This window comes from Megascapheus bottae, chromosome 2, assembly GCF_031878675.1.
Source record: "Megascapheus bottae isolate mThoBot1 chromosome 2, mThoBot2.hap1, whole genome shotgun sequence".
In the NCBI taxonomy this organism is placed as follows: Eukaryota; Metazoa; Chordata; class Mammalia; order Rodentia; family Geomyidae; genus Megascapheus; species Megascapheus bottae.
In genome coordinates this window covers 44,403,940-44,419,387 of record NC_143510.1, presented here as the reverse complement: position 1 = coordinate 44,419,387, position 15,448 = coordinate 44,403,940, and the positions used below count along the sequence as shown (strand labels likewise).

Below are 15,448 nucleotides of genomic sequence, written 5' to 3'. Positions count from 1 at the left end.
GCTCTCAAAGTATGTCTTCATGAGTTAATCAATAACAAAAAAGAAAATAGCTTTGACATATAACCAAAATTAACATAATCAATAATAGATCTAAGAATCTGATCCCAAAAATGTCATCAAACAAACGCAAATTTTACACTACTACATTTAGCCAGCAGTGCTTTTTTGTTTTGTTTGTTGAAGCAGCATTTCCTTACATACCCTAGGATGGCCAGGATTTTACCATATAAACCAACATGGCCCTGAACTCACCTGAGTGCTGTGATTACAGAAATGCACTACTACATCCAGCTTGGCCTACACTGTTCAAAATGGTAATTATAAGACATTAAGCCAAGCAATGGCAACTCATGCCAGATCTGAGTAGCAAGATTCAGAATTCAAAGCCAGCTCAGGCAGAAAAGGCAATGAGATTTTATCTATAATTAATCGGCAAAAAGCCAGAAGTGCAGGGCAGTGGTGGCTTCCACCTGTAATTTTAGGATTAGGAGACTGAGATCTGATGATTGCAATTCAAAGTCAGCCCAGGCAAGAAAGTCCTTAAGACTCTTAATCACCAGGAAACCGGAAGTGGTAGAGCACTACCCTTGAGCAAAGCAGCTCAGGGGCAGTGCTCAGGCCCTGAGTTCAATCCTCACAACCAATTGGTGGGAGGTAGAAGTAGAGGGGGAGCCACAAGTGAAGCTCTAGCCAGAATGTCAGCCTGAGCAAAAAAGTTAAGTGAAAGTGCATGGCCCTGAGTTCAAGACTCAGTATACGCATGTATGTATGCAAACATGCACACAAACATATATATATATACACATATAACAAACAACATAAGAACTGGAACTAAATAACTAAATAGATGACATCTTCGGGAAAGTTTATAATATCTGAGATGTGTACGTCAGATACTAGAACTGTATCCAGTTGTGAGGCTTGAACTCTGGGCCTGGATGCTGTTCCTGAGTTCTTCAGCTCAAGTCTAGTATTCTATCACTTTGAGCTACATTGCCATTTCCAGTTTTCCAGTGGTTAACTGGAGATAAGTCACACAGGCTTCATGCCCGGACTTGCTTTTATCCTCAGATCTTCACCTCCTAACTAACTAGAATTACAGGTGTAAGCCACTAGTGCCTAATCGTAGTGTTTATTAGCCAGTCCTGTGGCTTAAACTCAGGGCCTGGGCACTGTCTCTGAGCTTTTTTTTTTTTCTTTTTTTCTTTTTTGCCAGTCCTGGGCTTGAGCTCAGGGCCTGAGCACTGTCCTTGGACTTTCTCAAGGCTAGAGCTCTACCACTTGAGCCTCAGCACCACTTCCGGCTTTTTTCTATGTATGTAGTATCAGGAAATCAAACTAATAAGCCAAACTCCCGCCCCTTTGAGCTTCTTTTTTGATCAAAGTTAGCACCCTACCACTTCAGCCACAGGCCACGTCAGTCTTTTTCTGTTTGTGTGGTACTGAAGAACCAAGCCTAGAGATTCATGGATGCTAGGGAAACAATCTATCACTAAGCCACATTCCCAGCCCTCCACATTTTGTTTCTAAATTGTATCAATTATATGTTATCACATTATAGAAATTTCTTAGGTAACACATACTTTGTGTGTGTGTGTGTGTGTACACACATGCGCACGCATGAGTATTGGTCCTGGAAGCATGAATTCAGGACCTGGCCACTGTCCCTGAGGCTTTTCTTTGCTCAAGGGTAGCACTCTACCACTTGAGCCACAGATCCACTTCTGGATTTGTTTTGTAAGCAGTTAATTGGACATAAAGAGTCTCAAGAACATTTCTTCCTGAGCTGGCTTCTAATCACCATTCTCAGATCTCAGCCTAGAGTAACTAGTATTACAGGCATCAGCCACCAGTGCCTGGCAGGTAATATACTTTTTTTCTGGACAGTGCTGAGGTTTGAACTCAGGGCTAAGTACTTGCTAGGTAAGCACTCTACTATTTGGATCACACCCAACTCTTCTTGCTTTTAATTACTTTTCAAACATAGCCCTTTAAGGGATGTCATGTTCATGTTGGACGGAGCTAGACTAGACCTGATTAATCCTATTTACACTTCCCATGTAGTTGGGATGACAGGTATGCCACCATGCTCAGCTTTTATTGGTTGAGATGAGGTCTCACTAACTTCTTGCCCAGGATGTTTTTCAACTGCAATCACTCTGACTCTTCAATAACTGGGATTAAATCATTAGTCACAACACCTGGTAGGTTTTTTCCTTTTTCTTTTTTGTCAGTCCTAGGGCTTGTATACTGTCACTGATCTTCTCTGCTCAAGGCTAACACTACCACAGAGCCACAGCTGCACTTCTGGTTTTCAGGTGGTTAATTAGAGTTAAATTCCAGACTTTCTTGACTGGGCTGGCTTTGAACCATGATCCTCAGATGTCAGCCTGAGTAGCTAGGACTACAGGCATGAACCACCAGCGCCCAACTTGGTACTGGAATTCTTTTTTTTTTTTTTTTTGCCAGTTCCGGGACTTGAACTCGGAGCCTAAGCAGTGTCCTTGGGCTTTTCTCAAGGCTACAGCTCTTGAGTCACATCACTACTGCCAGCTTTTTCTATGTATGTGGTACCAAGGAATCAAACCAGAGGTTTTGTGCATGCTAGGCAAGCACTCTATCACTAGGCCAAACTCCCAACCTGGTATTAGCTTTTGAATTCACACCATCATACTTGCTTGCTAGGCAGGAGTTGTACCATTTGAACAGGGCCCTCAGCCCTTTTGCCTACATCTCCTATGTGGCTAGGTTTAGAGATGTTACCTATCATGGCCACAGTTAGCTTGTTTGCTGAGAAAGAGGGGGTGGGAGGTCTCAGTTTTTTATCAGGGCTGGAATCACACTGTGATCTTTCCACCTTCCAAGTAGCTGGGGTTACAGATGTGCACTACCATGCCTGGCCCAAATACACTTAGGTAAGTAAGTAATTACAGATACTATATCCATAAAGACATCAAATGACTGCCTAGCAGCAATACCTAACAACAATGTGTCTGAATATCTATACAGATATGTGCAGGTTTAGACACACATATATATATTATATATAAAAAGAAATATCTAATGTAATATAACCAATAATAGCTGATAAATTTATATTATTGTAAGAGTTCACACACATATAAGTAACAACAACAAAGACTTAAAAAGAGAAAATAGGCTGTAGAAGAAAAATTACATGGTCATCATGGTTCTCTCGATATAGCTATACTAAAATCATACAGACTTTGACACTATCTTGAATTACTGTATTGTAAGGTGGAGCTATCTGGAAAAAAAAGGACTCGGAACTCTAAGATTATACCAAACCACTTAAGCACTTTCTTACTTGTGAGCACACTTAGGTATAGACTAAGGTACTAAACTACTGACTACTGTTTACAAAAAAGTCATCTTATCTGACTGAGCTCAAGCACATTGAAATCTCTCAATCTATAAGCCATATGGGAAGTATGATCAAGCTTGGTATTAATACTGACAAATTCAAATGAAGTCCTATCTCTAAAGTACCATGAGTCAGGTCTTGCCTAGATTAGGGTCCTGTATTAAATATAGGGTCTCTATTTTGCCCTATAACTAATTTATTTACTTATCCTGAATTACAAATACCTAACATATGGGACTGGGAGTTTGCCTAGTGGTAGAGTGCTTGCCTAACAAATATCTGCCATATTGCTACAGTAAGATCTGTATCCAGAAACAGTTACACAATTTAATTCAAATTCTGCTTCATGAGAAATAACTTTACAGATTAGCTTCATTATATGATAATGAAAAAAACATCATTTACTAGTATAAATAAAAGTTAAGTACACACCTAGAATGTGGAATATACCTAATAATATTTAACACTATATATACGAGTCAGATGCAAACTACTTTCGAGTCAGGGGCCAGTGGTTCAGGCTTGCAATCTTAGCTAAAGAGGCTGAGAGCTGATGTTTGAAGCCAGCTTAAGCAAAAAAAGTTTCTCATACTCCATTTTCAATTAACCAGCAAATGTCAGGCTGAAGACATAGCTCAAGAGCATCAGACAACAGCAAATGAACAGCAAGTGTGAGACCTGGAGATCAAGCCCTGGTACTAGCAACATACAATAATTCTGTTTGATAAAACATAAAACAAGTCTATCATCAGAGAAGAAAACGGAGACAAATGTGTTCTGAAAATATGTAAAATATATTTTCTGACTGAACATTATAGCTGACACTTAAGGAGTTAGAGGCATAGGCCTTTGGCACACATCTATAATCCCAGCCCCACTGGAGACAGAGATAAGAAGGGTCATAGGTTCAAGACTGGCCCAGGCAAAAGTACAACTGAAAAACAAGCTAAAAGAAAAAAAAGCAGGGTGCCAGTGGCTCACGCCTGTAATCCTAGCTACTCAGGAGTCTGAGAACTGAGGATCACGGTTCAAAGGCAGCCCAGGCATGAAAGTCCATGAGATTCTTATCTTCAATTAACCACTAGAAAAATGGAAGTGGTGCTGTGGCTCAAGTGGCAGAGTGTTAGCCCTGAGCTGAAGAGTTCAGGGACAGCACCCAGGCCCAGAGTTAAAGTCCCATGACTAACCAAAAAAAAAACAAAGAAATAAAATAAGACTGGGCTGGGAATGTGGCTTAGTAGTAGAGTGCTTGCCTATCATGCATGAAGCCCTCGATTCCTCAGTATCACATAGAACAGAAATATAGGGCTGGGAGTTTGGCCTAGTGGTAGAGTGCTTGCCCAGCATTCATGAAGACCTGGGTTCGATTCCTCGTTACCACATACACAGAAAAAAGCCGGAAATGGTGCTGAGGCTCAAGTGGTAGAGCTCTAGCCTTGAGAAAGCCTAAAGATAGTGCTCAGGCCCTGCGCTCAAGCCGGGGACTGGCAAAAAAAAAAAAAAAAAAAAAAAAAAAAACAACCAGAAATACATCAACAAAGTCAGAAGTTGCACTAGCCTTGAACACAAAAGCTCAGGGACAGTGCCCAGGCCCTGAGTTCAAGCCCTATGACTGGACCAAAAAAAAAAAAAAAAAAAAGTTGGGTTAGAATTTGGTAACATATATTTTTTTTCCTTTAACTGAAACAGATCTGTAACTTCTCTGAAGGCCAAAACAGAGTGTGCACAGGCTCTCCTTAGAATTCACAGATACAGCTTAAGCAGGTGTCTCTAGACCAGATGTCACCTACAGATTTTGTTCTGGATCTAACTCTGCCAACATGTTAATGCCAAGTTAAACCAGTTATCTCAGCAACTAAACTGGTTCCATTACAACTCTTCTCAAATTTCAATACACTGAAGAAACACCTGGGGCATTCTATTTCAAAAATACAAAGCTTCAGACTATTAGTACTTAAAAGTTATTGGTCAGTCTTAAGTCTTAAAAAGAGATAACTAAATATTAATGTCTCATGATATAATAGAAAGCAAAGCACTACTTATGGAGTATGCCTAAAATATTAAATCTTCATACTATCAACCATCACAATTTTCAAGAAATGAATAAGAAGGGATAGAGGAACAAGTTAATTGACTCTAGAAGGAAGTAATCAATCAAGGCCAGAATATAGGACATCCTAAATAACAAATGACCCCATTACTTCACCAAATCAGTGGCAAGATGGGAAAAAGAACTGTTAAGAGATAAGATCCATATTCAAAATATTAAAAACATGTTCTCTGGGACCCCAAAATTCCAAAATACCACAAAACTCTTGTTGCAGTAAGTGGTAGAGACCTGCAAATACTGACTTGGGAATCAACAGAATAATATTGAACTGTCACTTTTTGGGCAACAACTTGGAATGCAGTCGTTACTCCTAGACATCACCAAGAGCTTCCAGTTCTAAAATATTTTACTGTAATACATGTAAAGTCAAATGAATAAATGAACTAACTCAATTCACAATGTAATGAATATGCAACAACTATTCAAGCTCACCAAATTCTTTGTTGGCTTTTTTCTTTTTTAACAGAAAAGTATCCTGTTCATGCTTATAAAAATACAATTACTGGAAAGGTTAATGGTTAAAATTCCTATTAACTTGTGAGGAGAATTAAAGCTTGATCTACAATTATGACAGGACCCCAAAAAAGTTTTATCTTGCTGGGTGCTGGTGGCTGTAATCCTAGGTACTCAGAAGGCTGAGATTTAAGTATTGAGGTTCAAAGCCAGCAGGGGCAGAACAGTCCCCGAGAGACTCTTATCACCAATAAACAAAAAAATGGAGCGCTGTGACTCAGGTGGTAGAGTGCTAGCTTTGAGCACAAAGAAGTTCAGGGACAGCACCGAGGTCCTGAGTTTACGCCCCACAATCAACAAGACAACAACAAAAAAATCTCCTACATGAATGCACCAAGGAATTTTATCAGAATTAACTAATACTAATCAATCAACATCAATTCACTTTCGTGCACTTTTAACTCGTTTCCAGTACCTTTGGTTCTACTATGAATACAGTGTGCTATATGTGTTTATTTTAAATTCCGAAGCCAATATTTTGGATTTTTAAGCACTACATTTACAATTTAGATCCACAAAATATCTGAATACTCTCACCATATCCTGCAGCTATGTTTTGTAGTTCCCAAATTAAGTCCACCCTAATCTTTACAAATATTTCTAGATCACCTATAATAAAATCTGACCATTAAACCACTATCTACTTCTAAATAACTTTTCTTCCAATACCAAAATTCATGATATAAGTTCCCAGTTTTGAAAGTCATAGAACTGAAAAAAAAAAAAAGGAAGGAGGAAATAAATCATGGAATGGGAAGCAAATATATAAATTTTCAGCAGAACAAGCATCCATAATTCAACAAAGCAATTATGAGTCAACAAAACTAATTCTACTACTGCTACTACTGTTCTCCAAAGTCTTGTTTAGACAGATTAAAAAAAACCCAAACTTTAAATACAAATATCCTGATTTAAAAAAAAAGAATAATGGACAACAGGAAATAAAGAGAAATTACTTGACTTCTAAGGGCTGTTTGGATCAAATAAAAATTATTAAGTGTAAAGACTGAACCAATCAACTAAAATTAATTGTAAATTCTTTTGTTCAAAGAAATATCCTGAAAATAAATGAACCAGTGTCCAAATCTTGAAAAATCTTTTGACATGGAGTTGGGAGTAGAGCTAGGCAGTAAGAGCCTTTTACTTGCATGACTGAGGCATGGACTTCCAATCCATAACAGCAACCAAAAGGAAAAAAAAATAAACATAAAATTTTGACATGTTATATGTCTTTTGTCACATTACAGTTTAAACAACAGAGAAAAAAAACCCACTGTATTGCATACACAATAATGTCTTTTCCCCTATTCTGGATGAAGGCCACTGATTATCTTATAGGTTCAACTTTTCATCTGCTAAGTTTGTTTGGATTGCATTATTTCTTTACCACGTCTTGTCACTAAAAATGGTATAATCTAAATATCCCCCTACTGGACTATTTAACAAAAATTACCAATATAAATTTGTAAAATCATTCATAAAAATATACAAATAATAGGTCCATAAAACTATTTTTAAATCTTCATAAATATCCCTATACAGGTATTCATGTAATTCTCATTTTTCCAGTATTATCCTTATTAAAATTTTTTCTTAAATTCTTTTCTTGCTTAATTCTTTATTTCTTCTACCTCAAGAGTTTCCCAAACTATGTTCCAAAGAACTTAGTAAGTTAAACATAGATTTCATACCATACCACATAGTGTTATGGTGATGTCTGGGGAAAAATCATTTACTGTCGGTGAGGAGGGAGAAAATAAACAGTGTGAACCACATCATTAACAAAATCTCTAAGAAGTTCTGCTATAAAGTAACTCATTTCACTTCATGATCCCAAATCATCTAACTTCTTTTTCAAGGAAATATTTTTTTAGACGTAAGTTTTTGTTGTTGTTTGTATTAAAGAATTTATGAACATTTATTTTTACATATTTCAAATTACGTATTTAACAAGTATTCAAGAAGGGAATCTCTATATACAATCACTGGCACTTAGATTTTAGAACATAATTAAAATTAGGCTGAGGGCTTGTATGTAATAGATACATATTAATCTATATAATAAACATGTCTATAGAGTCATAAATTTTTATGTCTATGTAAGGAAATAGTTTAACATTTCAAGAAAACTGTTTCATCAAACAAATTAGGAACTGATACTCTAAATGACCTGGAATACCAGAATGTGTGGTGGTGGTGATGGTGGAGACAGGGAGAATCCACCAATTACCCTCTTCCTACAGTTCCCAATTTAAGGCAAAATTCATGTTTATCATTATTTCATAGGCTTGAAATACAAGCAGACTTCACAGAAATAAAACTTACTTTGCCTAAAAATATTAAGTACTTGTTTGCTGACTAATGTACTTAAATCTCAAGGAATTAATTAAAATGTATTTATTTGTTTTTCCAACTTCTAATTTCTGAGACTATAAAAACATCTATAGTAATGACAGACTTCTCTACCAAAGACATTTATAGTAGAGTTTACATGTTATTAACTATGAAAATACTGAATCCACAATACAGCAGAGGTAGGAGTATAAGTGTTTCTATTAAACAGACATTTTCAGTTAACAGCTAAGCCAGAAAAAGTAAACACAAGGGGGGGAGGGGAAAGCATATGGACATTTTAAATGGGCTGGGTATGATTTGGCTAACCTGTCAGAGGCCCTGGGTTCAATTCTCAACTAGGCAAAAGGAAAAGAAACAGGTGTATCAGGGAGATAGTAGGGGATGGGGGAGAGAGGATTGATAATTATGAAGGTCTCGCTGTATAACCCTGGTGAACTACCTATCTTGGAAAAAAATACATTTGACTGCACTTTGGGCAAATTTAAGCTGTTTGAAAAGTTGCATTCTAAAACCTAAATCTAACACTAATCTACTCCTTAAGCTTTCTTCAATCTTCCAACTTTCTCTACTCTCTACTACTTATAACATGTATGCATAGCCTTAAAAATGTAACATGGTATCACAAAGTATCACAGTCAAGTTTATTCAAGATAAAAGGATACAGTACATAAAATTAAAAATGCATACATAGTTTATGCAGATACAGTTGTGCACATTAATTGCATTTTTCTTTCTTGAATAGGATAATAATCTATTCCAATCTCTTTAGCAATTTACAAATTTAATGTGTCATTTTATTTATTTACTTATTTGTGACTTTGAAGAATTCTTTTACTAAATCTCAAGTAGTTCACAAAAGGCTTACTCTTAAAATAAATGATGTGTACAGTGGGCATTACGGTAAGGAATATATGAGTATATTCATGTCACTTAACTAATAAATGTAAACTTCTGATATAAATAAAGAAGGTCTGTATCCAGCATGCAGGGAAGGGGGAAGGGAATCTACAATGCAATTAAAAATTCACTAGGTGAGCACAATTCCACAAGTTTGTAATCTAAAGATGAATGCATATAAAACTTTACTAAATACTGTAAGTTCTGAACACAAGAAAATCAGTAACATGTACTTTTGTAGTAATTTTGAATATCTAAAATAACTCACTTCCTTTCCAAAACATTCAAATTTTATAAAGGAAACATCAATTTAACCTTGACTATAGTTGTATTATTGGCTTCTTAAGAAAAAAACAAAACGCTTCAAATATGTATTTCAAGTGTGTACCTCAATCATCACACCAAAGCACAAATTGTTAACCCAAATTAAGAGTAGGAAATTGTTCCCCAATCTTAATACCAAAACATTAAAAAAAAAATTCAAGTGCATCTATAACACATTGAACAAAGATACACTTAAGCATGAATTTAACCATATGTAATTTTTAATATTTTAATTAAAATAATTTGTGTGGGCTGGGGATGTGGCTCAAGTGGTAGAATGCTTACCTAGCATGAAAGAAACTCTGGGTTCAGGTCCTCAGTACCACATACTAAGAAAAAGCTGAAAGTGGCAGCTGTGGCTCAAGTGGCAGAATGCTAGCCTTGAGCAAAAGAAGCTTAGGGACAGTGCCCAGGCCCTAAGTTCAAGCCCCAAGACTGGCAAAACAATAATAACAATAATAATTAGAGTAACAAAATCATAAGATAAATATTAATGAACACACACAATGCACACAACTTTTTGTATAATTAACAAATGCCCCTTAAGCCATTTCAACTTCTTTTACGCTTTAATTTCTCCATATATAAAATGTGAGAAATTATACAAATTATGTAATTAAACTAAACAAAGAAATGCATATATGTCATCTGGTTGGCATCCAACATATAAGCAGAATGAAATAACACACATTATCAGTATGCACATTTTTAAAAATTAAATGCCTATGTTAAGTAAACAATAGTATTTCAATTTTAGACAGAAATTTTTATGGAAAATCTAGCTGAATAAATGTATGTATGGGGCCAGGAGTTTGGCCTAGTGGTTAAAGTGCTTGCCTAGCATGCATGAAGACCCGGGTTCAATTCCTCAGTACCACATACATAGAAAAAAGCCGGAAGTGGTGCTGAGGCTCAAGTGGTAGAGCTCTAGCCTTGAGAAAGTCCAAGGACAGTGCTTAGGCCCTGAGCTCAAGCCCAGGTCTGGCAAAAAAAAAAAAAAAAAAAATGTATGTATGATACAATCATTGTCAGGTCACTATATTTAATGATTATATCAAAAAGAAAATAAAATTACTGGATTGCCAACATTCTAGTTTTCTCCTATTTAAACATGTCTAACATCACAAAGTTATCATAAAATAGTTGTCTACTACCTATAGGAATTCTCTGTAGTCTACTAGCTATAGGAATATTCTATATCCTAACAGGGTAGTGGTCTAATAATTACTATTTGGTAGACAGTAAAATCACAGGAAGATGTGAGCAAATATTAAGCTTGTACAGAATGAACTAATACATGTATTGACAGTTTTGCGGTTGGTCAAATGAAAAAGCAGTTCATATTAAAAGTATTATATATTCCACCTATGACTTATAAAACACATTGTACTATCTGCTCTTCAGAAATTAGGATATATAGCAACCTTTGATATAGCAAAGAGGTCATTTATTGAGTCACTTGATATCTGTTGGTTAATAAGATAAGGCACTGTTATAGTAACTAACAGAATTACTGTCAAACCTTGGCATTTGGTCCTGCCAGTTAAGATTTTTCAGATGAAGGTGTAAAACCCAACATTAATACATATCTTCTGTGTAATATTACACCACTAGGGAAATTTCTTTCAAAGTTGGTAGTACACAATTTTTTGATCAGTATAATTCTTTTGTATGTCTTTACAAGCCATGCAAATCTTCACATGGTTTTATTTTCCAAAACAAATGCTTCAACTTTTTTCCTAGTAACCTAGCTACAACCCTACAAAAACAAACCTAGAGAGGAAGACATATGGAGGAAAAACTAGTTTAGCTAAGGACAGAGTTCAAAAAGCAGCTTCTAATAAGAGCATAAAGCCCCAACTGGTCTGAGTATGCAACTTTGAAACTATATAGTTAGAAATAATTGCCAATAAGTGCAATGTTGGGATATTAAGTGCAATTTATGATCCCAAGATAGAAATGACGATGGGAAACACAATATTCTTGGTTAACTTTTGTAAAAACTTAAAAAATAAATAAAACTTGTGTAACTGATGGTGTGAAGCTTGTTTATATGAAAATAAATTCTTCAGAAAAATGTATTTTTTCTAATTATATCTAGTTTTGTAATAATGTATGAAACACATCCATATATATTCATATGTACCACATGGTAGGTACCTTTAAGATAGCACATTTCAATCACTTAATCTAAGAAATATCAGACATAACTTTAAAATATGCAATTCAGTACAAAATCCAAATGGTTCAAATTAGTTAGCATAAAATCTGAATATCTAAACATGTTCTTTTCAGAACTGAGCAAATGACTATCAACACAAATTTAAAATTCTCCATTTTTCACCCCATTACTAAATCAAGTTTCAGGGGCTGATCTGGTTTTGATTCAGCCCTTTTTAAAAAATGTGCTCTAGTACACATACCATTTTACACATACATACACATACACACACACACACACACACACAATAACAACTAACCATATTCAGTATTTTCTACATTTTCTATGAACTCAGTAACTACTCCATAAAGTTCTATGAACTCTTCAGCGTCAAGCCTGAAGTCAATCTAAGACAGCCAATAGAAAGTACACCTGTGTAATTACAGCATTTCCTATTTCAGAATCCTGAGCATAAAAGAGTAACTCTAGTGTGCATTTAAAACAATGATACAAAACCCAAATTCTGCAGAAACCACATTATATGTTATTGAAAAAAATAAAAATATAGCTATCCTGTAATACTGTTATTTCCAATCTTTACTGGAAAGAAATAAGATCATGATTTTAGTTTTAAAATCACAACCAACTAAGGATTCCCAATGGATAAGCATACAAAAATAAAAGATGACCTCACAATAAATCACAACATGAAAGTAGCACTAGAAGACAAAAGGAAGGGAATAAAAAACTAAGAAATGTACTATCCAGCATCATACCATATCATGCTCCAACAAAATACTATCAAACAAGCAATCAAAAACAAGAATGAAAGAAAACTCGAAGCACAGTATTTGGTTTGACAGTATCCCTATTTTCCTAAAGATACTAAATTTTAATTCCTCAAAAATTCCACAGAAAAACAATGCTAAAAACAATTTAGTCTAGGTAACAATGTTCTACTCAAAAGCTACTCAATGAAACAGTTCCAAGCAATAAGTTTCCTTTTTTTTTTTTTATTTAGTCTGAATTTTAAAAGGTAGTTTCCAAAACAAAACACCAATTTTCCCAAAGGTTACAAAGTTTCATGCACTACCTGAACTTTTTCACAAAGCATCACCTTGCAGCCTTTTGGTGGATATCAAGCAATCAATTACATTGTCACAAAAGAATGTTTACCAGTATATGGGGGAGGGGCTGTCACCTGTAATGGTTTTGTAGGGAAAATGCAAATGATCCTCAAACAGGCGAACTTCACCTTCCTATCAACTCCCTTTACTGATTAAAGAATTGTCACACTGAAATTAATAAGAGATTAAAAACTGTCTGGTGGGCAAGGCTTAAGCTTCTTCTCTCTTCTTAACTTTCTCCCATAAATCCCTTATTTCCAAATAACTATGGAAAAGTCTCTACTACTCACCGCAAGTAATACTGTTTTAAAGCAAAGGCAGCATTAGAACAACTTCTGGGAAAGTTGAACTCTTCAACAATTTCTCCCCACTGATTCTTCTCAGAAACCTGTTCAAGAAAAACAAAACAAACAAAAAAAAAAACAAAAAGAAAAAAAAAAACGAAAAATAGCACAGGCATACTTGACTGAAAATCCCCGCCCCCCCATCCCAGAAGAACCTGAGCTAAGTCTGAAAAATAAAATACCCATTCTGCAGAGATCTTGTGGATACCTAAAGGCATCCCCGTGGGTCCCCGGGCCGGGGCTGCCGGATCGCCGCGCCTTCGCCGGCGAGCCCTGGCTGGAGCAGCACTTGTTTTGTTTTTTGGGGAGGGGGGGTGTTGGTGGGTTTGTTTTGTTTTTGAAGCCCGGACAATAACCAATCGCAAGTCCCTCTGTCGCCCCCTTTTTCAATCTCAACGCGGTCCGTTTACACTTTACAAGGGGGAAAAAAAAAATAAAAAAGTTCAAAAGGATCAATAGTGCAGCGGGCAGCGTGGTCGGCGGGGTTGGGGGTGAGCGGGGCGAGGGTCCGGGGCTGGGGCCCGCGGTGCTTCTTCTCTCCCAGATCTATCCATCTCCATAGGCCCTTCTTTGAGGCCTACAAGCTTCAGCCTAGCCTTGAAGCCTAAGATGGCTATTTGGAGACAGGTCCTGGTTTCTTTTGTTAGCTGTTGGAAACCCGGGGCGCCGGGGCCGAGGCTGTGCCCCCGGTGGCGGGGATCATTTCGCAGCCGATTATCGATGTGAAACCTGCCCGCGCTAATTTTGAGTTGCACGAAAACTGCTCAGAGTCTCCGTGTGTGCGAGTGTGTGCGAGTCTCGGTGTCTCCGCCAGTGCTAGAGCGGCAGCGGCGGGCAGCGCCGACTCGAGCAGCCAGCCAGCCAGCGAGCGGGCGCGGGGAAGGGCGCGGGGGGCTCGGCGAGCGGAGGGGGGGGCGCGCACCCCGCCGCGCCGAGCCCCCCGCGCCCCCCCCCGCCAGCCGCCCGGCACCCGCCGAGCCCCCGGGAGCCGGACGCCAGCCCCACACCGGGCCACCCGCCCGCCCGCCCGAGCCGCGCGCACGCCAGCCACCAGGCCAAAAACACAGCCCCGCCGCCCGCCCGCCTCCGTGCCACCGGCTGCGAACCGGGGGGGACGCGGGGGACCCCCCCCGGCCCACCCACCCCCTCCCTGCCACCCCCCGGACGCCCACCCTGGAGAAGGAGGGGGGGTCAGAGGAGACTTTTTTTTTTTTAGGAAGAGGCCAGCGAGAGGGAAATACAAATTAAAACTTCCACTCACCTTCGCGAATCCGCCTAAAGTAGTGACTCTGGTGTAGAGCCCGTGGAGATCCAGCTCCTTCCCACCCACCGCAGGGATCTTTTTAAAAGGCGACCTGCGAGCAGGGAGGGGGGAAGAAGAGGAAGAGAGAGAGAGAGAGAGGGAAAAGAGCCCCGCACTTGTCAGCCGGGACCCCCCCGGGCCGGGGGTCGGGCGGGAGAAGCCCCCGCTCCGGCCCCGTTCGCCCCGGCTCGCCCGCCGCTGCCCCCCCCCCCCGGGCGCCCCGCTCTCACCCTCTGCTGTGGTGGAACTGCCGCAGCTCGTCCAGGAAAGCGAGTCCCTTTCTCCGCTCGTCCGGAGGCGCCTTCCCCGTCGAGTTTGCCATTATTTTTTCAAAGGAGGTTTTCCCAAAAAACCCCAGATCGTGGTTTTAAAAGCGCCCCCCGCTCCCCGCGCTTCCTACCAGAGCCCGGAGCCCATTCCTCGGCCGGCGGCGGCGGCGGGGCTCAGTCATGGGCCGGCGGTGGCGGCGGCGGCGGCGGCGGCGGCGGCGGCGGCGGCGCAGGGAGGGAGGGAGGGAGGGGGAGAGGGAGGAGGAGGAGGAGGAGGGGAAGGAGGGGACGGGAGGCCGAGGGGGGGCGCAGGGCCGAGAGGGAGGGGAATTTCTAAAAAAGTTTAAAGAAATCCGAGCGAAACTAAGAGGGGCCAGGCGACCGCCGGCTCGGCGCGAAGCCGCGGGGCGAGCGCGGCCCCCACCCCTTCCTTCCCTCCCGCCCGCCCTCCCCGCGGCTCGGCTCGGCTCGGCTCCGCGCTCTCGCCCCGGCCCCGGCGGCTCGGCCCGGGGACGCGATTCAACAAGGTGCTGCCGCCGGGGGTGGGAGCGGCGCGGCGCGCGGGCGGCGCGGGGGGCCGGGCGGGCGGGCGGCGCGGGGCCGGGGCGGCCCGAGGCCTGGGAGTTTCGGCGGTGGTGGTGGCGGCGGCGGCGGCGGCGG

The 15,448-nt window shown here is 40.0% G+C and overlaps 1 protein-coding gene across 1 annotated transcript in view; it reads right to left on the bottom strand.

The window, feature by feature from the left end:
* The window catches only part of Arid2 (AT-rich interaction domain 2), a 149,633-nt gene extending 134,445 nt beyond the window's left edge, over positions 1-15,188 (bottom strand). The window contains exons 1-4 of the mRNA XM_090324527.1: positions 14,920-15,188; positions 14,750-14,820; positions 14,478-14,571; positions 13,163-13,260 (exon numbers count right to left, since the gene is read on the bottom strand). Of these exons, the coding sequence (XP_090180653.1) occupies positions 13,163-13,260; positions 14,478-14,571; positions 14,750-14,820; positions 14,920-14,970 (314 nt within the window). The 5' untranslated portion in view covers positions 14,971-15,188. The remainder of the gene's footprint in view (positions 1-13,162; positions 13,261-14,477; positions 14,572-14,749; positions 14,821-14,919) is intronic.
* Between the last annotated feature and the right edge of the window lie 260 nt (positions 15,189-15,448).